A 26,658-nucleotide genomic window follows, 5' to 3' on the forward strand; every position below is an offset into this window, starting at 1 on the left:
CCCCAACCATCGCATTATAATGGGGCTGCGCTGTACATGTCAAAATAATATTTTGGGGTACAGAGGTAAATAGACTTGGAACTGTGCCCCTCCCAAACACTGTGAAGCGAAGAATTGAGGCCATTGCAGTACCATGCTGGTAGGGAAGCTTGAAGTATTCATCAGCTTCTAAGATGACCAGGGGTTATGGGGAAAATGCAGGAGAATGTGGATGAGAAAAAAAAACATCAGCCATGACTGAATGGAGGAGCAGATTCAATGGGCCACGTGGCCCAATTCTACTCCTATGTCTTATTACCTATTTTTTAAATCAATGTGGAGGAAGGGGGAGGTGATGCATATGGTATGGTGAGGGGAGGGGGCATGGGGTTCAAGCCTCCAGAGGAAGAATTGATCCTGAATCGATTGACTTTAAACAAGGCTATCCTGTTCTCCAGTTGGCCGACTTCTGCCTCTCAAATGAGAGGAGATCCTACCCTCAAGCTCCTGCTAATCTGATTGGCTAACTGCTCTAGCAGTCCCAGCAGGCACTAGAACTGAGTAGTGGCTGCTACTGGCATCAGGGACATGGTCACCGGACCCAACTAAATCCACAGTTTGGAATGGGCGTGAGGGGCTAGAGGAGTGGGGGTTTTGAAGACCAGACGGGAAGGTGCAAAGGAAGATTAAAATCATGGGGGTGGGAGGGGGGTGTGAAAGTGTCCTCGATGTCCATAGGGCACCCCTAAAAGAGGATAACCCCCATCCTTTCACCAATGCTGGTGAAAACAGCCTAGTCTATTTTCCGCTGGCCACAGGCACAGGAAAATTCAGGGCCTCAAAAATCGGGAATAATTTTCCACAAATTCACTGATTTTTCTCTGTGACCAGAGCCTCCTTGCTCATGTCTCGGACACAGATGTGATAAGCTAAATGAGCCAAATGCAAATACGCAAGGGAAGAATACAAACATTCTTTAATAGTGATCGACTCACAGCATCCAGGAAGAAAATGGTGTCTTGGCAGAATAATACTGTGTGCTGAGATGGCATTATGACTCTTTCCCCCTAACTTTCCAAATATCTGTCAATGAAAACAATGTCCCTTCATGTGAATGACCATCTCAGCTGCCTGCAGACACGATTTGCATCCTTTTTCCCTATTGGCACGTGAATCTGAATTTAGTGCACTTGTTTGCATTAAGTTTTAATATTAATCACCCCAGATATGACATCCAAGATTATATATGTATAGTATCAACTAAGCTGCCTGACCTTGGGGAGGGGGGGTGGGATTTTACATTCCCCCTGCCAGCATATTTGGAAGTGGATGGGTGGGGGTGCACACATTAAATCATGTCAGCTCACTCCCATCTCCCAAACTTTCCCCCAATATTGTGGGCAGGTAAGGTGTCGGACCTGTTTCTGCCTCTGTAGCAATAACACTGGGGCAGGGAGAACAAAGGATATCGGCCCACTCTCTCAACCTCCAACTAAAAGAGGCAGTGTCACCTTTTGGGCTGTGCTAACCTGCCCCCAAGATAGTATCTTCACCAATTTTCTGCCGAGACCTTGACCTCCAGAACCTGATCCCCTCTCCCCGCCCTCCCCCTCCATACCCCACACACTAGCAGGGTCCTCAGTCCCTTTCCAACCAAAAGCTCAGGCTCCCCTGTAACTTCCCATTTGTTATACATGGATCATCTTCTCAGGACTGCATGCAGTCCCAGCAGTGGCTACTACTGATTCCGGCATTGCTGGGAATACTTAGCCAATCTGATTGGCCAGCAACTCTGGAGAACAGGACTTCCAGTTAATTAAATAAATGACAGAAATCACAGAATTATTACCGTGCAGAGGGCGGCTGTGCGATCTATCATTTCAGCACCAGCTCTCTGAACGAATGTTCATTGTGCATCGTTTCACTGCCCTCTCCCTGCAATCCTGCACATTCTTCCTTTGCAGGTAACATTCTAATCGCCTTTGCAATGCATCAATTGAATCCATCTTCAGCACCACACATCTCAGCTTCTGCAAACCAGACTTTAACCACTCGCTGCATGAAAACATTTTCCTTGTGTCGCCCTTACTACTTTTGCCAATTACTTAGAATTGGGTGCCATCTCATTCCCATCCTTTTACAAGTGTTTCTTATGTTAATATTACTATCCTGAGATTTGTTTTTGTTGACATCTGGGGTCACGCCAATCCTGAAGTGTTAAAATGGTGGGAAAAAAAACACTGGCAAATTAAAGCAGCACGGTGGCAAGCACTGCTGCTGCCTCACAGCACCAGGGACCCAGTTCGATTCCGAGCTTGGGTCACTGTCTGTGTGGATTTTGCACATTCTCCCGGTGTCTGCGCAAGTTTCCTCTGGGTGCTCTGGTTTCCTCCCACAGTCCAAAGGCGTGTGAGTTAGGTTGATTGGTCGTGCTAAATTGCCCCTTAGTGTCAGGGAATCAGTAGAATAAATACATGAGGTTACGGGGATGGGGTCTGAGTGGGATTGTCATCGGTGCAGGCTTGGTGGGCCGAATGGCCGCCTTCTGCGTTGTGGGGATTCTAGAAGTACTGGCCTGCAGTCATAATCCCAATTTCAGTGCAGTGAGAAATCAGCCAACCATGAAGGAACTCCCCAACCCCAGCTAATCATCTTGATTAGCATGATGTATGTGGGCTAGATCAGCTTCCATAAGGGAATTGACCCAGAGTGGTGCTGTGAGGCAACAACTGATTCAATGGCCATGTAGCAAAAAAAGGGTTGGAGATGAAGCTATAATTAACAAAAGTACAGGGTGGGTATTTTGACGAGAGGATTGACAACAGTTGTTTCAAAAGGCAGGAAAGGACAGAGCTGAAACTAAATTTTTACAAGGTCAGCTAACATGGGGAACAGGAAGGAAAGTGGAGCGGTCAGTTATTTGTGTGCCAGTGACATGATGAGTGACCAAAGGTTTAGGTAAAGAATTAGATGATTTTGGAGCAGACTCAGATGGGGAGAGTAGAAACAGATGGGGGTTGTTTAAGAGTGTGTTGGGGGTTGGGGGTGCAACCAGCAGAGGCGGCTGAATGTATGGTCTCTCTTAAGGACAAAGAAATCTTAGCTTCTCAAAATTGTTGGTAAAGGAGCCTATACTTTAACTAAAAAGAACTTCCATTCAGATGGCACACTTCACACACTCAGGATATTTCAAAGCACTTCAGAGTTAATGAAGTGTTTGTGAAGTGTAGCTACTGTTGTAATGTAAGGAAACACGGCAGCCAATTTACACAAAATCCACAAATAGGAATGAGATAATTGGATAATCTGTTCCAGCGATGTTGAAGGAAAACTTGTTGTTCAGGGCACTGGTGGAACTTCCAGCTCTTCTCTGAACAGAGTTGTAATACGTTTTCCTCTAACGAAAGAACACAAAGATTTGGTTTCATTTTTTATCATTTTGGACTGCAGCGCTCCCTCAGCATCGCATGGAAGCATCTGCCTGGATTTAACAACTATAATGCAGCAACATTCCTCAGTGTTTCTCACACTGATGGGGGCGGTGGTGAACAGGTATTTGAAAAAGCATAGCAAAGGTGACTGAAGGAGAGGTAGAAGATATGGATTCTGGGAAGCTTTAGGAAATAGCCAAAGATGAAGAAAGGTTTTACAAAGCAATTCCACGGAGTTACGTGTGGTTACATCAAGTTGTACCCTCAGTATTGGAGCAGGGGGAATAGAGAATAGAGTCAAAACACCAGTCAATGTCAGGTATAGTAGAATGGACATTGCAGAAGTACCAGAAACTATTTCTTGTCCTGAGAGTAGTAACAATGTAGAATGGGCTACCACAAGGTGCAACTGAGATAGATATTATAAATATGCTTAAGAGAAAGCTAGATACACACATGTGGGAGAAAGGAATAGAAGGAAATGTTGTTAGGATTAGATGAAGTGTTTTTTAAAAGTTAATTGCATTAGTGTCACAAGTAGGCTTGCATTGACACTGCAATGAAGTTACTGTGAAAATCCCCCTGTCACCACACTCCGGTGCCTGTTCGGGTACACTCAGGGAGAATTTAGCATGGCCAATGCACTTAACTAGCACGTCTTTTGGACTGTGGGAGGAAACCCACACAGACACGGGGAGAACGTGCAAACTCCACACAGACAGCGACCCAAGCTGGGAATTGAACCCAGGCCCCTGGCACTGTGAGGGAGCAGTGCTAACCACAGTGCCACCATTCTGCCCAAAAAGCTCTTGTGGAGCACAAACACCAGCACTGAACACCAAGACCATATAACATGTTGTATGGCCTGAAATTAACAGGAATGGATTATGGAGTTACAGATGGGAAACCCAGGAGTGCAGGTCCCTCAGCAGCTTTGGAGTTTCAATTGATCTTTACTCCTCGAATTTCAGTTGGCTGGAAGAGGCTACGAAGTAGTCCATAGAGAGGTAGGTCAGGTTCACAATCCCTCGGGTCTTTGTGTGGGAGGTAAGAAAGCACTCCAACACCTTCTGGCCCACAAGCAGTGCTATAAAGGCATCTACTTGCTCTGTAAAGCCATTCTCACTTCTCTTCAGCTACTGGGTTTTCCCAAGGCCTTGAAAACCTGACCGGCCACTGATGAACCAGCAAAGCTGGTTAAAGCAGATGCTGCCAGACTCACTAAAACACTGAAGTTGCCAACTAGTCTCCTGGGAATAGGACGGCTGTGTGCCCATAATCTCCACTAAACCCCATTACAGATGGGTTGGTGTTCGGTTTGGGAATTTTAAGATGTTAACATCTGACCCCATTATGGCTGTTAAAGTTTAGCCCATATAATGGTACGCAATTGATCTCTTGGTGATCAATGTTATGGAAGTGGTTTCCTGTAATTATAAAGATGGAGGTAAACAAAACAGCAGCTAAAGTGTGCTAAATGGAGAATAATGGATACCTGGCGGTGATATCAAGGCAGTAATCTAACCAAGGAGTTCAGGTGACTTTATCAGTCTTGACATCAAAAGCTAATGATCTACTTTACCCAAAGATGAGATTCCAGACTTGGACCCACTTCAGGATATTCAGTGATCAGAATATGTGCAGTTAACACCACAGGGAGTTTTAGTTAGTTTTGAGTTTGTTCTTGCGATGACACTAGCTCACACTATGGCATCAATAAGGCAGGGCACTCTATGGTGTTCATGTGTGAAGACACCCACACAACGAATGACAGTGATGTAATCATGGCATGCTTAATCACAAAATAATTAACAGTTGATTGCAAAGTGCGAACTGCATATTATTATAGATACTGGAAGATCTCCTGTGGAATAACTCACAGCGTGTCAGAGATTACAGTGTTGCAAGGGGTGTGGGGAGCTAAGTGTATGAGTTGGGAATGCACACTGGCTGGTAAAAAGATTGAGATATTAGTTTCTGAGAGATGCACACAGAGACGGCGATTTAACTGTTTCCAAGACTTGGAACTTAAACCAATCAAGTTTTCCTCAGATGATGATAATAGCAGGGAACGTAGTGCAAGTATGCAACATTCAAAAGGTTAGCATGATGTCTTGAATCACAAGATTGAAGGTTAGGCGATTCATTATTTGCCCAGCCACAAGAGCTGCTTAGAGCTGGAAAAATACTGCCTGTCATTCTTTGTCTTTTTTAGATGAACATACAGCAAAATCTTTGTTATTCGGCATGCTCACAAAATAGCTGGTGCAGGTTAATCAAAAATGCTGGTTAACGGAAAGTTACATTACCCTGGTTACCAAAGTGGACCCAATAATTTAATCATTTCAATGTGAAAACTGAGCAACAATTTTGCAAATTTACTATTTCCCACTATTATCATTTTTTTAAAGAATGCATTATCCAACACAGTGATTTGCTTGTATAAAAAAAAAATCAAGCTGTCAGAGATTCCACTTACTAAAGGATTTTGGTGGATAAAATGCCGGATAACAAAGTTTACAGTTTAGTGCCATTTGTCCATTTAGGTTTTACCAGTGTTTAGAGATTCTGATAAAACTCACTTAGCTGCCAGTATTGTGTACAATTTTCCATGTGATACCACATTATAAACCTTGTTTTGTATTGCTTCTTCCTGGTTTGTAAAGGACGTTAGCTGTCTGGAAAGAAAGGGCATGCTTTACCGACAAGTATCAGACTGTTTGACTGTATTACATTACACTCTTAATAGAACCCTTGATCCAATGACTTTGTAAACCATAAGATGGAGGCAGGAAGAGAAGTCTGCTATTCAGCCCCTTGAGTTAAATGACAGAATCAACAAACAATCAGATCAAGACTGATATGTACCTCAACTTCACACGTCAGCCACATTCCCTGCTGTCCGTATCTGACAAAAAAAATCAATTAGTCCCACAATTGAAAATTCCAACTGACCCCGCTTACTGCCTTTTGAGGAGATAGAATTATAGGTTTCCACTATCTTTAGTGTGGAAAATGGCTTCCTGATTCCACCCTCATTTCAAGAGTGTGCCGTCTTGTTCTAGATTTCCATACAGAGGAGATAGGGTCGATGCAGAGAAACTATCATTATTATTTTATACACCTAATTTGGATCAATGGGTCTCGAGCTAGGGTCCACAGACACAGACACTCTCCAGGGGGGTCTGTGAAATACACACAGCCATAGGGCATTTAGTTATGCAGTGACTGCCCATCTCCCACACAAGTACCTCCTCACCCAGTGATTGCCCATCTCCAACACACATACCTCCTCACTTCTAACTGTCACTGCATTCACAGAGGATTATTCCAAATGTACACCTAACGACTGAGCTGATTCTCCATCACCAAACAACGTCTCATCAATGAACTGATCTGAGTTGTACCAGTCTGATGACTATGAAGGATACAGAGGATCATCGATAGATCTCCCCATGGGCCTCATGGAGTACAAACTTCCTCACTGAGTGGAGGCTCTCCCAATGAGACGCAGACAGCAGAGACTTACAAACTTGTGCTGAACTTGGACCCATGTTGTAGGACCTGAAGCATGGACCGTCCACCTTTTAGCCGCACACACAGCCCTTCTTTTAAGTGCACAACAAAAGGTATTTGGTGATGGGAAACTGGCATCTGGCTGAATTACTTCAAGCACTTACTAGTCACACGGGACTAGTCTGAACATGCCCACGCCCTCTAACCTGTAAGCACCAGAGGTGGCAAAAAAAGCAAATGAACAAAAGAGCCTGGCTACAGCAGCTGACGAGAAAGACCTGTTTTGATACAGAACATCTAAGTTCTGACGGCCAGGGTCTTCCAAACAGTCTGGAGCAATACTACATGGTGAGAGTTTAAATTGATGTTCTGCATCTGGAGACCTTACTGTGAAATAAAACCAGCTGCTGTTAGTCAACTGCAAAAGGAAGAGGGTAGAGCCTTCTGAGGGAGGCCCCAGGCCGGGACTTCACAGTGCTCTCAAGCTGCATCAGTTATCACAGTTTGTGAGTAAATTATTTTAAAATGAAAACATATTTAAAAGGGCCTCACAGTGCCATTGCAAGTACTTCTGCTGAAACCAGGGGCAGCACCGAGTCCTGTAGCAAGAAACAAACATTGGGCAAAAAGTAAGAGGAGAATTACATAAAATGTGGATTTCTAGAGCTAAGTGATTGATGGTCACCATGTTGTGCGCTTACAAACTTCATTCAATGAAGCAATGAAACTGGCAAGACTTGAGCAACAGAATACAAGGCATCTCTACGATGTGGTGGCACAGTGGTTAGCACTGCTGCCTCGCAGTGCTAGGGATCTGGTTCAATTCTGGCCTTTGGTGACTGTCTGTGTGGAGTCAACACGTTTTCCCCATGTCTGCATGGGTTTTCTTTACGTGCTCTGGTTTCCTCCCACAGTCCAAAGATGTGTATCCAAGATGGATTAGCCATGTGAAATGTGTTACAGGGACAAGATGGGGGAGAAGGCCTTGCTAAGATACTCTGGTCAGAGAATTGGTGCAGACCTGATGGGCTGAATGGCCTCCTCTGCATTGTAGGGCTTCTATGGTTCATCTGGATAGTAAAGATAATTGAAGAGAATTTGAGTGGTGTAAGGAGTAAAACCATCAGAAAACAACAAAAACAGCATTTATTCTGGAAAAGACCCTGAAAGTATTGCTCTTCAAAACATTTCAGATTGCTAAAAGCCCATACTAATCAGAGAGTCTGATCCTTCCAACTGCCGTAAAAGGTATACAAAATGCTGGTGTGGGAAGATGCAACACAAAGGATAAAGGCCATACTACTTTCGAATGATGTTTAGACGAAGAATTGAAGAAACTGTTAAGAGACATGAAACATTAATTGATAGAAAGACTTTGTGAATATGAGCAATTTGTAATGAGACAACTGATGGTGCAGCACAATTATTAGCTTCACTTCAGAAGATAACCATCTTTGTCAGGCATTACTAAAGAAGTGGCTGAGGAAATAGTTAAGTTATTGGACAATTTCTAGTATTGCTTAACTGACAGAACTGTGGTGCTATTTGTATAGATGGGGCTGCACTATGACACTATGAATAGCGATGTTCTTGCAAGAATAAGAGCTGGAAGCCTACGAGCTATTGTGTTCTTTGTACATTACATCATCAAGGCCTTGCTTCAGAAAGTGAACACGGAATGATGTGCTGTGTTAAATGCAGCTGTCACAGCCGTGAATTCTGTAAAGTCCAGACTTATGAATTCACATTTATTTGTAAAACTGTTCATGAAAGAGTGCAGGAGATGAAACATTATTGTTCTACACCGAATTGTGTTGGCTATCTTGTGGCAGTGTCCTAGAAACAGCTTTTCAGCTTTCTGATGATCTGCAGGCTTTTCTTTCTATGCACAATCCTACAAATAGTTTAAAAAAAAAACACATCTCCAACCAATTATTGATAACTAAACTTGCATAGCACTGGCGATATTTTGAACCAGTTAGATATGCCAAATTTATCAATACAAGGGGGCAATACAGACAAAGTTGTAGCGAGTGATAAGGTTCCAATATTTGGTAGAAAATTGGGATTTGGAAACTGACACACTAATGAAGTTTCAGATTCCTAATGAGTGACTGAGGTTCTGGATGCCAACATAATGACAGCTGGAGCGTGCAAAAGAAGGGATCATTGCTCATCTTGCAACATTGGCAGAGCACTTCTGTGTTTATTTTGAAAATGTAAACACAGATAAGTATGACTTGGTTCCATTTTCAACATTTGCTATGTCACCTTGTTGCTTTAAGTGGAAAGGCAATAGAAATGCAGCTGGTGGAAGCTTCAGCAACAAGGACCTTCCCAACATTGGTCACCTACCGCTGCAGAGAATGCAGAATTGGTAAAAGAAGCAATGTAAGTGTTGCTACAACTCCCAACAATGTGCATGTCTGAAACATCATTTTTTGTTATGGCAGCAACTGGAAGCAGAGTACGAATTATGAGTGTCATTGTCAAATAACACACCAGTGATAGACTCTGCAGAGAGAAACAGAGCACCAATTTCACTGATGCCCGTATATAAATATCCACTTTCTTAAAAACATTAAATATTCTTCACATGCAGCATTTTCAGATTATGAATATTACATGTTACTTTGTTTTAAAAGTGGTGCGCTTGATTACTAATTCCTTTTAAAAGGGGTCCTCCCAACAAAAGATTTGAGAACCATAGGATTAGATCATCTCTTGACCTTCCACATTCAAGGGAATATAAATCAAGTGGCTCTAACAGGTTGTTATAATTTTAGCCTTTAAGCCCTGACTCCAGCACACTGTATTTTGAAAAATTTACCCAGCCTTCGAGGGCACCTCCTCCCTGCGATGTTGGCAGAGGCCCCCTCTGTTGGTGGCACTGTCAAAGCTGCCAGTCCAATGATCCGGTGGGCAGCTCAAGGTGGAGGGCCACCATATCGTTTGGACGGTGCTCCTAGTGGCAGCCTCACAATCGGCAATCGCTGGTAAAATACTGCTTGGGGAAACCAGTTGCAATCTGCTTTTGGTTCCTTGTGATAGGATGATCCTAGAGTTGAGGAAATTCCAACTCTGGAATATCTTCCTCATGGTGATAGACTAATGTGTCATCCTAGGCCCAAAAGTGAATGGCCTCACATTTCCTCAGTTAAACAGTAGCTGTCTGTCAATATTTCACCCACACGTCTGATTAGTCACTACACCTTTAAAAGTTCTTGCTCCCGTTTGCCTAACCCACCATCCATCCTAACTTGGTGTTGTCTACAAACCTGGATATGCAAGCATTACTTTATGCAAATCTGAAAAGTTAAGGCAAGAGTCACAACAGACCCAAAAGCACATCAAAGCTCATTTCAAAACCCTAATCATTTATGATTACGGTAGATACCCTTAAACTAGGGTTTTCTAGAAAGTAAAATGCTGAAATTATTAAAACCTTCTATACCAGGCATATATTTCAAAGTGATTCTTAGACAACAGCTGCCAGTTGCAGAGACATGGATAAGGGAACTGCAGTTTTTAGGAAGCAAGCCATTTAGTTCCCTGTCACAAATGTTAATCATGCACAAGTGCGGTAGCAAATTCCAGCCCTCATCACAGCCTGGCCCGTGGGTGCAGCAGCTGCAAAGCATGTTGGCACAACCATATACGGAAGCTACTCCTTCTCGTCTCAAGAGGACGTCACCCAAGGGGAAAAGAAATGGCAAGGTGTTGACAGAGGAGCAGAACTTGTGTCAATGATTGGAGGGAGGCTGGTTCCTGCTACTGAAAGAAGGCTAAGAACGCTTAAGGTGGAGAGTAATCTATGAAGCTTACTCATTTGTCTTTCATTAGAAATTAAGCATGTTTCCGTTCTGATACCCTTCTCCAATTTTAGTGCATTTAATTGCTTGAAAGAAGAGTTCCCACTGAAATCTGAAAAGCTCTCCGATAACTTCAAGGATGAAAGAACAAAACAGCAGTGGGAAACTGGGTTGATTTCAACACTCCACCATTGGCTTCCAGGATACAATTCAAGGCAGAGAGAAATGATCGACCTTTCCCCATTGCTGACACCTGTTAACGACTGTGTCTCTGACACAGAACTAGAAGAAATAGGAATAGACCATACAGCTCTTCGAACCGGCTCCACCATTCATTATCATGGCTGATAGCAAATTCAATATCCTGAATCTGCCTCCCCCTCCCCCATATCCCTTGATCCCTTTACCCACAAGAGCTATAGCTAATTTTTTCTTGAAATCACACAACATTTTGGTTTCAATTGCTTTCTCTGGTACTGAATTCCACACATCCATCACCCTCTGGATGAAGAAATTTTTCCTCACCTCAGTTCTTAAAGGTTTGCCCCTTATCCTCAAACTATGACCCCTTGTGGGATTCCCCCACCATCGAGAACATTCTTTCTGAAACTATCCTGTCTAATCTTGTTAGAATTTTACAAGTTTCTATGATTTTGCCCAATTTGAATTCAACTCGCTGTAGGGTTGAATCCACTAAACTATGTTTTATGACTCAGAAAAACACAAAACCTCACAGCAGAACACTGCGAAAGAACGCACAGCGTGGCACCCCTGATGCAAGGCTTGTTGGACCAATAAAGGAATATTTTTTAAAAATGTAACTGTTTGGGGCCTCTTCGCCTCTCTGGTGGATCCCAATTTTCTACAGTGTGATGGGAAAGTCACTCAGTTAAAATTGCAGTCAGAACCTGATGTCATAATCAGATCCAAATCTTGAATGTAAAAACAGAAAGGACACTGCTGGCTATAAGCATTGAGCATTGGTTCAAAAGCCTGGATAAAAATCACATTGTCAGGATCTGCGTGTCTCATCAGGCCTCCCCAGTGATTTCTTTTTGCCAACAAGGTGGTAGGGTTAAAAACGGTCGTTCGGTTTAATTACAGTTAATTTATTTTTTTTCACGTTTCTAGGTTTAAACTATTTTCATTTCACATTACTCATTTATAACCTGTAGCCTGGCATTTTGCAAATTTCCTAATAAGGAGAGCCATTGCTTCACATCTTAAAGGCTGTTCACATGACTGTGACATCCCACCGCCCCCACCCCCACTCTGTTACTGCGACTGGCCTTTCCCCTGTCGCAGTGCAATTTCCCAGTCCGCAAGAGAATAGACATCCCGCAGGCAGTGCTGAATACAAAAACGTATTTACATGTAGGACTGGTCATGAGTTGACTATCTCATGTGTTTTCACATGTGTAACTGTCCTGAAGGATATTCCATTTCTGCCATCTGTATTTGATTCAGTAGGGGATTTTTTTTTATATAAACGCTTTAATCATTTTGCTCTTTCTGTGAGAATAGACTCCTCACTGAGTCCTCGAGAAATGTGCGCAATGGCAGCTCATTCCAAAAGCAATTTTATTTCAGGGCTAGAGAACAGATCAAGGAAGAACTGCTGCTGGCTGGCTGTGCTCCATAGGGAGGCCTGGGAGAGACTAGGGAGGAGCTGGAGGTTGTGAGGAAATCATGGTCAATAAGAGGAGGGAATCGGTTTCTTCCTGGGACTTAGGGTTGTGAAAGGAAACCGAGGAAAGTCTTTGTGGCACTAAACGGAACGGCGACATTTATTTTAAATAAAGCATCAGCTAAAAAGAGTTAAACTTTATCCACACACGTTTTAATAAAATTCAGTTTCAGAAATAACAGTTTAATTATAAAATAACCAATTTATTTTTTAGTCACTTAGTTTAGTTTATCCAGGCTAGCACCTGTATGAGGCCAGTACCTATGAGGATATAGCACATGAGAATAAGGTTAATGCAGTGAAACCTTCTGGAATACAATATATAGTGCACAAGTAGAAAACATTTAGCTCACAAGCACCTTGGGAGACAGAATACCATTTACATCATGAATGTGATCATATTTTGTGCCATGCAGTTTTAAGACTGTTTTTAAAATGATATTTTAAGGTGGATTTCAGTGTCCAGCGTATTCACATTCTGTGGGAGGAGCCATTCCAAAATCCTGCCCAATAACTTCATTTTAACTATCTACAAAAAAAATTCTCATGCAATGACTGGATTCTGGCAATGCACTGAGGTGGGAAAAGGTCTGGTGTTCGTTCCCCAACCAACTGTCCCCATGGATGAAGATAACTGGGGCAGGAAAGGAAATCTAAAATCAAATTTTACACACACTGGGGCGGGTGAGCTGGGAAATGAGAGAATGCACGAGAGATTGCCCTGCATGTGCCAAAGATAGATTCTCAAAGGGGATAACTGCTGCAGCAAAACAGAACACAAACAACCCAAAACAAACTTGCAGTATGCATAGTCGTCAGCATTTAAGAGACATTTCTTTACTGGGACACTGCAGAACTTCATATTAATTTGCTCCCCACTTCATCAAATAACTAAACATGAAATTTCAGTAACCCAGCCCAACAAGCAAGTAAAATATTAAATGGAGCATCCATCCCAACTGCACAAACACCGCACACAAATTTTTCTGTTTATTGTACATCTGAGGCCACATTTTGGACTCAGGCTGGGATTTTACCACCCTTCCCACTGGCAGGATCTTCCAATCCCGCCATCCTATGGCCAGTATCCCAGTGGCATGACTGGCAAATGGCCATCAACTTTGGCAGGACTGGAAAATCCCACTGGCAGCTGCTGGAAAGCCTGCCGTGGAGTGGGGGTAAGGGAATTCCACTGTATATTAGATAGTTATGACAGAACAGGAAGTATTTCTTTCTAATTGTAGAAAGCTACGCATAATTCATTTCTTTTTTCCAGTCAAGGTAAAAAATGTCTATTCTGGGCCAGTTCAAGCAGGTAAATCAATCAGTATGCTGACTGAAATTCTGAATAACATCCAGTATCCAGACTTTAAACAGGAGCATTTCACTACTAATGCTAATTAAAGGAGGACAGTGGAGAAGGTGCCCTCTCACGTTACAGACACTTCTCATATTGGCATTTGATAAATTCAGATTATAGGAGGGTGTGCCCATCCATCACCATTCTGTGGCATACCCCTAAAACTGTCTCCCTTTTCCCAAGATCATTACTGTACATTTTTAATGCTCTACTATTTTGATATCAGGACAAGAGATTCTTGCCAGACCTGCCTGCTGAGTTTTCTGTTTCTGTGCAAGAGATACTAACACTAGGGGCTGTCTGATTGTTACCACTCTGCTGTGATCAAAACAAAATAAACGCCAATATAAAAAATGGCTTGAAATTAATTAATGACAACACTGCTGCCAATCAGCGTTTTGAAAGAAACTGAACAAGTGAAGAGACTTCATAATAAAAACTGTCACAGAATGGTAAAGAATAAATAAGGAGAATTTATAGAGCTTTGAAAGACTTTTTTTTTAAACTCTTCATGTATTCTTTTCCTTCACTGCTAAAACGCAAGCATTTAACATTTCCCTGTGTAAACTCAGGTTGGTTTCTTCAAGGTCCTGCTCCAGGTGGTTGTAGTGGCATAAACAGAATTGTGGAATCATGCTTTTAGCGCAGCGGACCAGGAGGAACTACAGCACTTCCTGATGCACTGAAAAGCAGAGATACGTAGATCTGTAGCTGGAGAATACTGATAAATCGTCTGACCGGATGTCAAAACGAGAAGGCCGGAAGACTGAGTTGAATAGGCTAAATGGTTGTTCTGTTTTCGTAGTTATAATCCAATGACAGGCATCTGGGATAATAAGAAGGTAGCCATTTTATCCAACTAGGGCCACTGTGTACAAAAGACAACCAGCACTTAAGTATGTTGAAACCAACAATCTCTACAGTAATTGGTTACAGTCAAAGTACACGTTACCAGAGAAAAGTGATGATCATAATTCTGCAGAAAGCCCTTCTGGAGATAAAACACAAACACCAATTTGAAACACTAGTAATGCTACCATTACACAACATGGTGCAGCCCTCGGTGCAATTTATACAGCAGAAAACAATCAAGTGGCAGAGGAAGTAGCTGAAGATTCACATTTACAGAGGGGAAAAGGAAACAGGACGTCTATCTGCGGAGCTGCAGTCTTACACAAGAACTGCAACTACAACCCTACTCTTAACCTGTTCACACCCAGCACACATTCACACTGCCTTACACAATTCAGCACTCCTTTCAAACGATTAGCTTGCAATGTGGCGCCAGTGTGGTGTGCGCAATACTTACAAATGGCTATTATTAATTTGAAAATGTGATCCATGGAAAAATGGAGCATCAGGAAAAAGAAGTTGATTGTCACCAAACATACACATAAGATGACGCAGATCCATTCTTGTAACCGTTTACCTGAGAACAAAAGGGAGAAAAAAGACATTATTATTGGACATTATGACAGATAAAACAATATGTTAACATTTTGGACAGCACGATGGCACAGTGCCTAGCATTGCTGACTCACAGTGCCAGAGCCTTGGTTTCAATTCTGCCCTTGAGTGGAGTTTGCACATTCTCCCCTTGTCTGTGTGGGTTTCCTCCCACAGTCCAAAGATGTGCAGCCTAGGTGGACTGGCCATGCTAAATTGCCCCTTTGTGTCTAAAGATGTGCAGGTTAGCTGGATTAGCCATGGTAACTGCACAGAGTTACGAGGATAGGGTGGGGGAAATGGCCTGGGAAGGACACTCTATCAGAGAGTCAGTGCAGAATCAATTCACCGAATGGCCTTTTCTGCACTGTAGGGCGTCTATGATTCTAAAACCTGTCAAGCCAGTCACATACTGGCTTCATTCAATTATAGCAGTTTCCTTCATTACGAGTTTCTTTTTACATCAGATGTTTGGCTTTAAATGATGATTTGACCATTGCTGACTTTTTTTTCTTTATCATACTGATTAACTTGGAAATATTTTCCTTTTTAAGCAATCTAAATATTTGAAGAAACGAAATACAAAATTGTGTTATCCCTGCAGTTTCTGAACCAACTGTTGTCACGCATAACAGAGCGAACCTTCTCCCCAAGTTCACAAGTTTATTTTTAAATAGAAGGTTTACAGATCAAAAGAAGCAGCACAGAAGCGAGACCCCATTTCCATCTCGTTTTACCAGCTTTACTGTTCTTCCCGTCAGTACAGAAACAGTAGATTTTATTTTGCAGAATCTTTTTGAGTTAAGGCAGAGGCAAAAAAACATTCTTTTATTGCCGATTCTAGCTGTTAAAGAGTGGGCTGGTTGAATACAATGGATTCCCCCCTACCAACCCCAACCCCCTTTTCATGGTTCCAAACAAGTCTTTTTGTATGGAGTAGGTTTGAACGCAGCAGGCATACTGCAGATAGTCAGATTTATTTTACTTTAAAAAAAAAATGTACTTTCGCCCTTGCCTCATGCTTTGTTGTGCACAGCCCCTGATTGAGAAGCAGGGCATCATATTGGTTCCACACCTCCACCAACACCACTTCTTTCAGGCAAAAGGAATGTCGAGACGATGGCCCAGGTTAACTAATTGACCATTTTTTTCCACAATGGATTGTCTTGACAGCACTCAATGCCTCCTGCTGGAGCCACCATGAATCATAGATGCAAATGCACTGATGTAGACAGGCTCAAAAAGAAATGCAAAGCAAAGTCACTGACAAACCAGGTTAGACTGCTTCGGATTAGAATAAAATACAAGGCATTTATCATTTACAGCTACTGAACCAGACCTGGCCCAGTTAAGCTTTGCGATCAATTAACTGGGTTCTTCAAACTTCAGCGTTATCATGCTTTTTCAGTTTCTTAGTACTCTGAACTGCCGACACAGAATGAGCGCAAAACCATTAGAAATTATACAGAAGTTAACTCAAATGCTGTGTAGATAAAACATTGCTTAAGGATGTACAGCAGCGGTGGACAACCGGCGACTCGGGAGCCACATGTGGCCCACCTGGGTTCCCAGTGCAGCACACGAGACATTTTGTTGACCGTTGCCCACATTCAGAGTTGCCACATTCTGCTGATTTATGTCCATGTAGCTTTTTAGCTACCGGCATGACTGAAGTAATACACTCATAAAACAAGGAAAAGTGAAGTGAGGTGCATGCTGATCGCATACAACATTGACTGTGAGAGCCGTGCACTCCCTCCGCGTCCAAGGTGTAAATATTACTTTTGTTTTTACCATTTGAAGTCCATGATAGTTTTATTAATATATAAATGATTAAGCACTTTCTTCACTCTTTATGAAATATTTGGCATATATTAAATTTATTTAATCTTATTCATGGGGTCACGGTTGTGTATGTCACAGCTTCACCAAGAATGCTACACCTGCTGATAAACTATAAATTTACAAAGAATCAGATCACTCAGTAAGCAATGTACAATGTTTTAACTTTGTATCTCTTTTTAAAAGTTATCAGTCTTTATGGAGACTGTAACAGTAACTTACAGTTAATAGCTGAAGGAATGACACAGCAAGACTTCAAATTTTGAAACTTTTACTGTAATAACTGATTAAAAATACTATTAAGTGCAATTTACTTCTTGTATATTTTAAGCTACAGAGAACACCGTCCTTTTATACTTATCATACATCTCACACCTCATAGAATTATAGTCCTCATATCAAGCAGTGCACGGTTGCTCCCAGCTTTGTGGGTTTCCATGTCCCTATTTTGCCACGTGGTAATTTTAAGCGACCAATTCCAGGCTCTCCTCAGTTTTCGGAGAGTTTCTTAAATCTTCCACTAGCAGTAAAACCTTTTCCCCCTGTCCAAGCCAGGACAAACCTCCTGGAATCCTTCGGGGTGCTGCAGAATGCATCTCTTTGTCTTTGAGATTGTCTTCCTCCCATCTCCAGCTGCGGTAGTTCACAACACCAAGTAGCATATTTTCTGTGCAAACTCCACACAGACAGACAGTCACCCAAGGCCGGAATTGAACCTGGGTCCCTGCCGTTGTGAGGCAGCAGCGCTCGGATGACCACTTGTGATATTCATTGATTTGGGAGAAACTGTAGCCGGATCTCAAAATGGCTTCCTCTGCCCTCTTCCTCAAAAAACTCTTGCATTCTGGTGATATTCGACGCAGAGGCAAGGAATACAGTTCCATTATGCCCTCTTCCCCATGACAACATGGAACACATTAACCTTTCATCCAGATTGAAAGGTTCATTACCTATCCTTGATGCCAACTCCTTTTCATCTCAGAAGTAAGTGGGCAGTTTCAGGAGAAATGTTTATGGCTCAATACTAGCAACACCTTTCAGGTACTTGGGTGACTCACAGTCCAGTCGTTTTAAACCAACAGGCTGTTGTTATTGTCTCCAAATATAATTACATATTTTTCTCAGTAAAGCAGTCTATACCATCCTCTGACGTCAAATAACCCAGGCTTACTGCCGGGCATAATGCTGAATAAGTGAATGACCTTCAGTTACTAGAACTTCAAGTCCAAAAATATTATCTTATATACCTCTCAAATGTAACACTGGTCAAAGAAACAATGCTAATCGCAGAAGGCAGTGATGTTGTGGTATTGTTGCGGTATTGTTGCTGGGCTAGCAATCCAGAGACCCAGGGTAATGTTCTGGGGAGCTGGGTTCAAATCCCACCTTGGTAAGGTGGTGGTAACATAATAAATTAATACAGATCTGGAATTAAGATTCTAATGCTGACCATGAAACCACTGTCGATTGTCATAACAACCCATCTGGTTCACAAATGTCCTTGAGGGAAGGAAATCTGTTGCCCTTACCTGATCCAGCCTAGTTGTGACTCCAAACCCACAGCAACGTGGTTGACACTTAAATGTCTTGAGGGATGGGCAATAAATGCTGGCCCAGACAGTGACGTCCACATCCCATGAACGGATAAAAAATAAACTCCTAAATTAACTGGAAAGCAGTTGGCAAAATGCATTTTTTCTGCCTCTTGTTACTTTTCCTATATAGCGAACTGTTTTGATGGATCCCATAATGCCACAAGGTAGAATTGGATATATACAATCCTTACAAATAGTTCTCAAACTCCAGAGAAATAAACGCCAAATTGCTTGCAGCTCCAGGAAAAAAAAACTAATTTTAAAAAGATGTTACACGCAAATCCTTGTAGGGTTTTAGGTTGCAATCAAAACACAACTTTCGACAAATATACCTCTTCACTTTCAAGTATTAGGTATATCAGCCAAATTAGAAATATGAAGCAAGATATCTGCAAAACTTCAACTTTACAACAGGAAGATCTGGATCACAGGTAAGGGCATTTTTAAATACTTATCTGAATTTCAGAAAAAATTAAATACTACAAAATACTGGGATATTAACATCCACAGCTATTAGTGGGCTCCAGTGAGGAACAAGGCTCCAATGCAAGTTGCCCAGAGAATCATCGAATCTCTACAGTGCAAAAAGAGGCCATCCAGCCCATCGAACCTGCTCCCAGGCCCTATCACTGTAACCCTACATATTTACCCTGCTAATCTCCCTGACACTAAGGAGCAATTAAATATAGCTAATCAATCTAACCCGCACATCTCTGGACTGTGGGAGGAAAACAGAACACCCGGAAGGAGCCCATGCAGACAAGGGGAGAACATGCAAACTCCACACAGGCAGACAGTCACCCGAGGCCAGAATTGAACCTGGGTCCCTGCTGCTGTGAGGCAGCGGTGCTAACCACTGCTGCCTTCATAATGGAATTTTCTCTCCTCCAGCTGCACCTATTCTACACCAAATCATGGTATGATTCAATTAAGTAAGAAGTCTCACAACACCAGCTTAAAGTCCAACAAGTTTATTTGATAGTAAACCCACAAGCTTTCGGGGTGGGCCACTCACCTGACGAAGGGGCAAACTCCAAAAGGGTTTATAGTCAAAATAAACTTGTTGGACTTTAACCTGGTGGTGTGAGACTTCTTACTGTGTTCACCCCAGTCCAATGCCGGCAACTCCACATCATGGTTCAATTAATACAGATTACTAACTACTCGTATCCAAATAGGTCAAATCAAGGTTCCTGTGCCAATTTATTAATTTAAGAGGTTCTTTCTGTGCAACTCCATTTTCTTACAAGTTTCTGCCATACCTCCTAAAACTGGTTAAAAACCACTAGTTCCGTTGGCCACCCCACATCCTCCAGGGTATAATTTTCATCTACTGCACAGGGTGGCTGGCAAAGACACCCACTCAAAGCTGGCAGGATCTTTTTGGGCATGTGCTGTGTCAGGTCCCAGTGATATCATAAAAGGCTGACTGACATTTGCCAGAAGGCTCGACTTGAGTTGTTAATTCCTTCGAATCATAGCACTGCACACAACCAACAGAAATTGACAAGAAATTAGTATCCACTTGCTGACTGACAGATTGGGTAAATTTATGCAGAATACGAAAAGCTTTGGACAGTGCAATAAGAAAATATTTTACAGAAAATACGGTACAGAGTTACAACACCCATTATGAGTTTATTACTTGCAATGTATATATTATTTAACAGTAATTTGAAAAAATGATGCTATAACAAAACAACATTCATCAGGTTACAATGATTATGAATATTGTCACCAATGCTATTATATTCTCATATCCCCTGTTATCTACACAAAGAATAAACCTTCCCCATATCTGCCTTGGAAAATATGATGCAACTACAAACACCTTTCTCTTCTGTGGACTCATCATCCATTTACGTTCACAGCCAATTGTGAATCAACCCTCACCTCGTGAGCCAGCTGGGACCAGTGCCTGCATGAAATATTAATGAGAGAAAAGGAGGAGATCTGGTGCCCAATTTTTATAGCATCTCACAATGTAGCAAGAAAAGCAAATCCAAGAAACTTTGATTTTCTGTATGGATTTGACATGGTTTGATGTACCACCTACACGTGAGATCATGGAAGCTGATCTCCCCAAAAGGCCATGCACTTATTGGCATGGATTTTGTGCCGACAACGAGCTGCCAGAGTCAGTAGTAGAGACAGGTAAAATGTTGTCTTTTAGAAAACATTTAGACAGTTACATGGGTAAGATGGATATAGAGGGATGTGGGCCAAATGTGGGCAATTGGAACTAGCATAGTGGCAAAAACCGGGTGGCATCAACAAATTGGGCCGGAGAGCTTGTTTCATGCTGTAAACTTCTATGACTCTATGATTCTAATAACAGCGAGGCCATCAGCACACAGACAGCAAATTCCAGTGCCACACATAGAACATCGAAAACTACAGCACAAACAGGCCCTTCGGCCCACAAGTTGCGCCTATCATATCCCTACCTACCAGGCCTATCTATAACCCTCAATCCCATTAAACCCCATGTACATCTACAGTTAATCGCAGCAAACTTGCTATCCAAAGTCCCCTGTACCTCCACAACCTTCACTACTCTAGTTTCTTATCACTCAACATTCACAAGCGTGCAACGGCTTAAATTTTAACTCACACACTAGGTAGTCATTTAAAAAACAGTTAAGACTTGCCCATTCAGGAGCAAGTGATTTTTAACAGCATATCAAGACTTAATTGCTGCCAAATAATTGTTATGGCACTAAGAATTTATTATGTGACAAGTGTAGAGTCTCATTTCTTCAGAATTTCATTACAGCGATTTGAGAATATGTTTTTACTTTTACCTCTCTCTTCCACTGCCTTTATTTTTGCTTCTGTATTTGATTTAATGTCAAATAAAATATTGTATCTGGTTTACACTCCATAGCGGAAAAAAGTTAAATTATACTAGTATGGCGTATGGGGATCAGTGTGTGATTATCCCGTGCTAGATTCCTCCAAGACAGTCAACCCACACCTTATGCTGCCTATTCATCAACTTGGTTAGAAAATGCAGTCCAGTCAGCTCCACACTTAGAAGGAAGTCCAGCTGTGTGTGACTAACATAATATACAGTTAGCCTGCAATTCTTAAAGACAGCTGGTCCCAATGCACTCAGGCTACAGCAGCTGCCAGAACCATATCAGGAAGGTTTGGTGGAAGAGAGAGCATTGGTAATGGAGCTACAGAATAGAGCAAGGACTCCCAATTTCAAGGATGTGCGTTGAAGGCCTTAGAGGACAAAAAGAGGAAACAGACTGTTTCCAAGGGACGCCTGGGGGCCCTCAAGGCATGTCCTGTAAAGGAAATGAGAGCAGGTGAGCAGGAAGTTCAATACCTGGAGCCTTACTCTAAGGAACTGGCTACATTGTTGAAAAAAGTTCTATGACCTCACGAGTGGCCAAGATCAACTAACGTACCTTCAAATGACATCAATCCACCACAACACCAACCTGCCATGCTGCTCAGTGCACCATAATCCTATCCTATCCGAATCAAGACTCATGTCTAACATTCGGGTACTCTACCTCACCCAATAACCAATATTGCCAGCCTCATAAGCATCTCACCTGCAGCGTCTACATACCTCCAGCTATTCAGCTGTGGCAGTCACATTACACAAACACATTCACTGACATTCCTACTTCCCTCTTGCAGAATGAGACCAGTTGCAACCACAGTAAGCAGCTAAGATTTGACAGAGGTCAGACAGGCCTATATCTCCTGAACCATTTGCGGGAAGCAGTGCTTTATATCACCATGCTGGCCGTGACGAGGGACATTGCCTAGGCATTCAGGATAATGGTTATGTTCCTGCCGTATAATCCCTTCTCAAATCCCACTTCACCCTCATCCTGCTACCTGACAGGAAGTGAAAACTACAGATCGTGTGACCATGAACCCAAGCCAGAGGACTGCTAATGTTGTACCATTGTTTACAAAAGGGAAGAAAGATTAAACCAAGTAAATATAAGCCAGTCAGCACAGCCAGTGGTAGGTAAATTATTCAAAAATATTTTAACAGTGTAAAAATCACAAATTAATCTAAGAGGGCTTGGATTTATTAAGGGAACGACATGTTTAACTAACTTGATTGAAATTTTTTTGAGGAAGTGACGAGGCAGATAGCGGCCGGGATTCTCCCAAATAAATTCAAAGTCCTCAATGTGTGGGAAAATGGGAGTAAATCCCATTGGTTTTTTAAGCGGGATTTTCAGATTGAATCTCCCACACTCTGAGCACTGCAGAATGCCCTAGTGAGATTCACTCTGAAAGATCAGCGGGCGGGGCCTATTTCTGCTGGAGAGGCCGGCAGCATTGTGCTGAGCAGGCCACTGCGCATGTGCGATCTGTCAGAGCAGAGTTCGGCGCAGCGCGGTGGCCCCACATTACCAGCTACTGATCATTGGCCGGGCCCACAACACCCAGTGGGACACTGTGCTGTTTGCACTCTCCAATTATTGTACACTGCCATATAATTGCCCTGAGAACGTATATGATCCTGACACTAAAATCCTACTTGAGTTGAGGTAGCTGCTGATTTCTATTAGAAGCTGCCTCTGCAAAGCATGCACACACAAGTTCTTACCTAGGCTCGTTCCAGCCCCCCCCCCACACCTCCCCTCCCCGCCAGAAAAACGTTAGGTGCCATGTGATAGGGGTTGGAATTTCTGAAATTGGGCCTCTCGCAATAATGGGAAGTTTTCTTGTCATTGTGAAAATCTAGGCTTTTCAGTCAATCCTGGCTACATTTAAGGGTTAGGTGGTTGCTCTGTTGTATCATTTTCCATAATAATTTGAGCAGGTTAGTGTGGCAAGTTGTCTGACTTCAACTACTGAACTACTTCTGTTATAATGAGGGGAGATCTCATTGAGACGTATAAGATGATGAATGGGATGGATAGGATAGAGGTGGAGAGACTCTTCCCGCTCAAAAAAGACAGTAGGACTAGGGGGCACAGCCTCAAGATAAAAGGGGGGCGGTTTAGAACGGAGTTGAGGAGGAACTTCTTCACTCAAAGGGTGGTGAATCTCTGGAATTCTCTGCCCGTTGAGGTGGTGGAGGATGCCTCGCTAAATATTTTTAAGACGCGGGTTGATGGGTTTTTGATAAGAGAGGGGATTAAGGGTTATGGGGAGAAAGCGGGCAAGTGGAACTGAGCAGCGACAGATCAGCCATGATCTTATTGAATGGCGGGGCAGGCTCGAAGGGCTAGATGGCCTACTCCTGCTCCTATTTCTTATGTTCTTATGTTCTTATATGGTGTGAGCAGCATTGTTCAGGCTATTTGGTGACCTCACTCATTAGGATCTGAATTTTGCAGTCATTGTTCACTTTTCATATAATTTCTATGTGGCAGTGTGCAGTAATTGGAGAGTGCAAACAGCGCAGTGCCTCATTGAGGGTTCTGGGATCCCTCTGGACACTGTGTGTCTCCTTAACCAGTCAGATTGAAGAATCCCAGCTGAGATATGGGCAACACAGTGGTTAAGACTGCTGCCTCACAGCGCCAATGACCAGCGTTCAATTCCCTCCTCTGATGAATGTCAGTGTTTCTGAAAACTGACGTGTGCCAAATAGACCTGGTATGAACAGGTCTGAATTTTGTGGATGTGTGTGGATAGCAAGGGTACTCTTTTGGAGATGTAAGGTATTCCTAATGGATATGGTCTGGGGACATTTTGGGCAAGGTTAAGTGCCCTTTGAGAAAAGTCAGGTGTCCTGTGAGATTCTAAAAGTAGGCATGAATGTACATAAACACATTGGAACTGTAAAGCCCGCTGGAAGTGTCAAAAACAAGTGCCAGGATGTCAAAAGCAGCTCATCAACAGTGTCAAGATGAACAATCAGCTCTCAAGCTGTCACATCATTTAAAACTTCTGTTCTTCAACTCTTTGAAAAAAACTGGAGGGAATGTTAAAAAAAAAGATTGCTTGCTACATCACTCTATCAATTGACATAAGCCTGAGGGCCGTACAGCTTTCCATTATCACAATGGAGTGTCTGCCATTTCAGTTTGAAAAACAGCTCCAAGTGAAAAATGAACTCTTCGAAGTGGGACAATGAATTCCAATGTTTGTTTTTAAAAGGGATAATACAAGTAAATGAACTACTTTTTGTTCTATGGGACAATATAGGTGAAGGAATGTAAATGTAGTAAATTGGAATTTTATGAATGAGTGTCTAAAGAAAAATACAGTCTTCAATTGACACTTGGAAGTTTATTTTAGTTAATCTCAGCATGGGTCCTGCCGTCTGTTCATACTGGTTATTGAACGAGTTGGCATAATAGGCGTACGGGCAAATGGTGTTGGCATGGGTTTGCATAAGTTGGTGCTAAGTTGTCATAGGGGCTATAGGTTTGCATTGAGAGCTACGGTGATGGGCAGAAGGACATAGGTTAACGTGGAGAGTATGTGAAGCTATGCGGATGGGTGTGGGCAAGAGATGATGCAAGTTTGCATGGGAGTGTCAGGCGGTGTGAGAAGTAAGGGCTGGAGGGTTGTTTATTCTTTTAAAAAATCCATACAATGCTAGTAAATCAAGGCAGGCTTTTAGTCCAGCCTACCTCTTTACCTGGCATACTCTGCACTCATTCTGGAGTCACCCGACTCCCAGGGGACCCTATTACCCCAGAAGAGAAATCCAACCTTCTCAGCACTTTCTTCTAGATCAGGTTTGTGGAACTGGGAAGTGTTCTCGCTCTTGTGCTCCCAGCCTGGGAGTATAATTCTAGGTCAAAGTATCACAATACTCAGGAATTACATTAGCCAACACAATGAACTCAGAGCAAAGGTGCATTGAATGCAGAACAAGCCAGCAAGTTACATATTGCAGCTACAAACATAACATAACAATTCAGGCATTGCATGCTTTCTCTTAAAATGAGTAATAAGTTATTTTGGAAAAATGTTTTTTACTTAGACTTCAACATCTTGTTTAGAATACATCAATTTTCCACAAGTTTCTCAATTAAATATGGGTAGATTAGACTACTGACAACATCTTGGAGGAGTTGACTGAAAGAGATTATTTGTCCAGCTAATTTTCATAAGAAACAGTTGTTACAGTTTTTCATTTGTGGGACATGGGCATCGCTGGCTGGCCAGCATTTATTGCCCATCCTTAGTTGCCCAAAGGCAGCTGAAAGTCAACCACATTGCTGTGGCTCTGGAGTCACATGTAGGCCAGACCGGGTAAAGATGGCAGCTTTCCTTCCCTAAAGGACATTAGTGAACCAGATGGGTTTTTTCCAACAATTGACAATGGTTTCATGGTCATCAGTAGATTCATAATTCCAGATATTTTTTATTGAATTCAAAGTCCATCATCTGCTATGGTGGTATCCGAACCTGGGTCCCCAGAACATTAGCTGAGTCTCTGGATTAATAGTCTAGCAGTAATACCACTGGGCCATCACCTCCCCGATGGAATCTACTGTCCTCTAATCTAAGCGGGATAATAGATTCCATCCTTCAAATGACACAACTATTAATGTGTTAATACCAGGGAATGATACATTCTCAGCATCAGATATTTTCAAGTCAAAAAAAGCATGGTTAAATGCACGGTAAAGTTCGTTTTAGTCACTGAGGTTCCACACTCAGCAATTGCTTCCTCAACCCTCTCTGCCTTGCTCCTAATCTCATCTCCTTTAAGATCCTTAAAACCTAACTTTTCTAAACTCTCCTCTTTTATTTCCCCCCACACGCCTACGATTCCTGTGGTGAACTATTTTCTACATAAAGGCAACATATAATTGCAAGTTACTGCACCATCTCCTGAGGGGATTCATCAGCCTGCATCTAGTGGCAATTTAGACACTGCCACTAGACACTGTAAAATATTAGAGGGTTGAATGGCCCACCTATATGTAGTCTTTAAAGATTTATTGATACATTGTACTCTATTACAAGCGGTATTATTCTCAATTTTTTTTTTGCAAGAGCAATTTTACCTGGGAGTGATTCCAATTCATCAGACAGACTC

General features: G+C 42.3%; 1 protein-coding gene across 1 annotated transcript in view; it reads right to left on the bottom strand.

Moving 5' to 3' along the window:
* peds1a (plasmanylethanolamine desaturase 1a) overlaps nt 1-26,658 on the bottom strand; it is a 129,030-nt gene that overhangs the window by 81,702 nt on the left and 20,670 nt on the right. Inside the window, exon 2 of the mRNA XM_080186960.1 lies at nt 15,095-15,214. Within this exon, the coding sequence (XP_080043086.1) occupies nt 15,095-15,214 (120 nt within the window). The remainder of the gene's footprint in view (nt 1-15,094; nt 15,215-26,658) is intronic.

This window comes from Carcharhinus amblyrhynchos, chromosome 4, assembly GCF_965287045.1.
Source record: "Carcharhinus amblyrhynchos chromosome 4, sCarAmb.v2.hapA, whole genome shotgun sequence".
In the NCBI taxonomy this organism is placed as follows: Eukaryota; Metazoa; Chordata; class Chondrichthyes; order Carcharhiniformes; family Carcharhinidae; genus Carcharhinus; species Carcharhinus amblyrhynchos.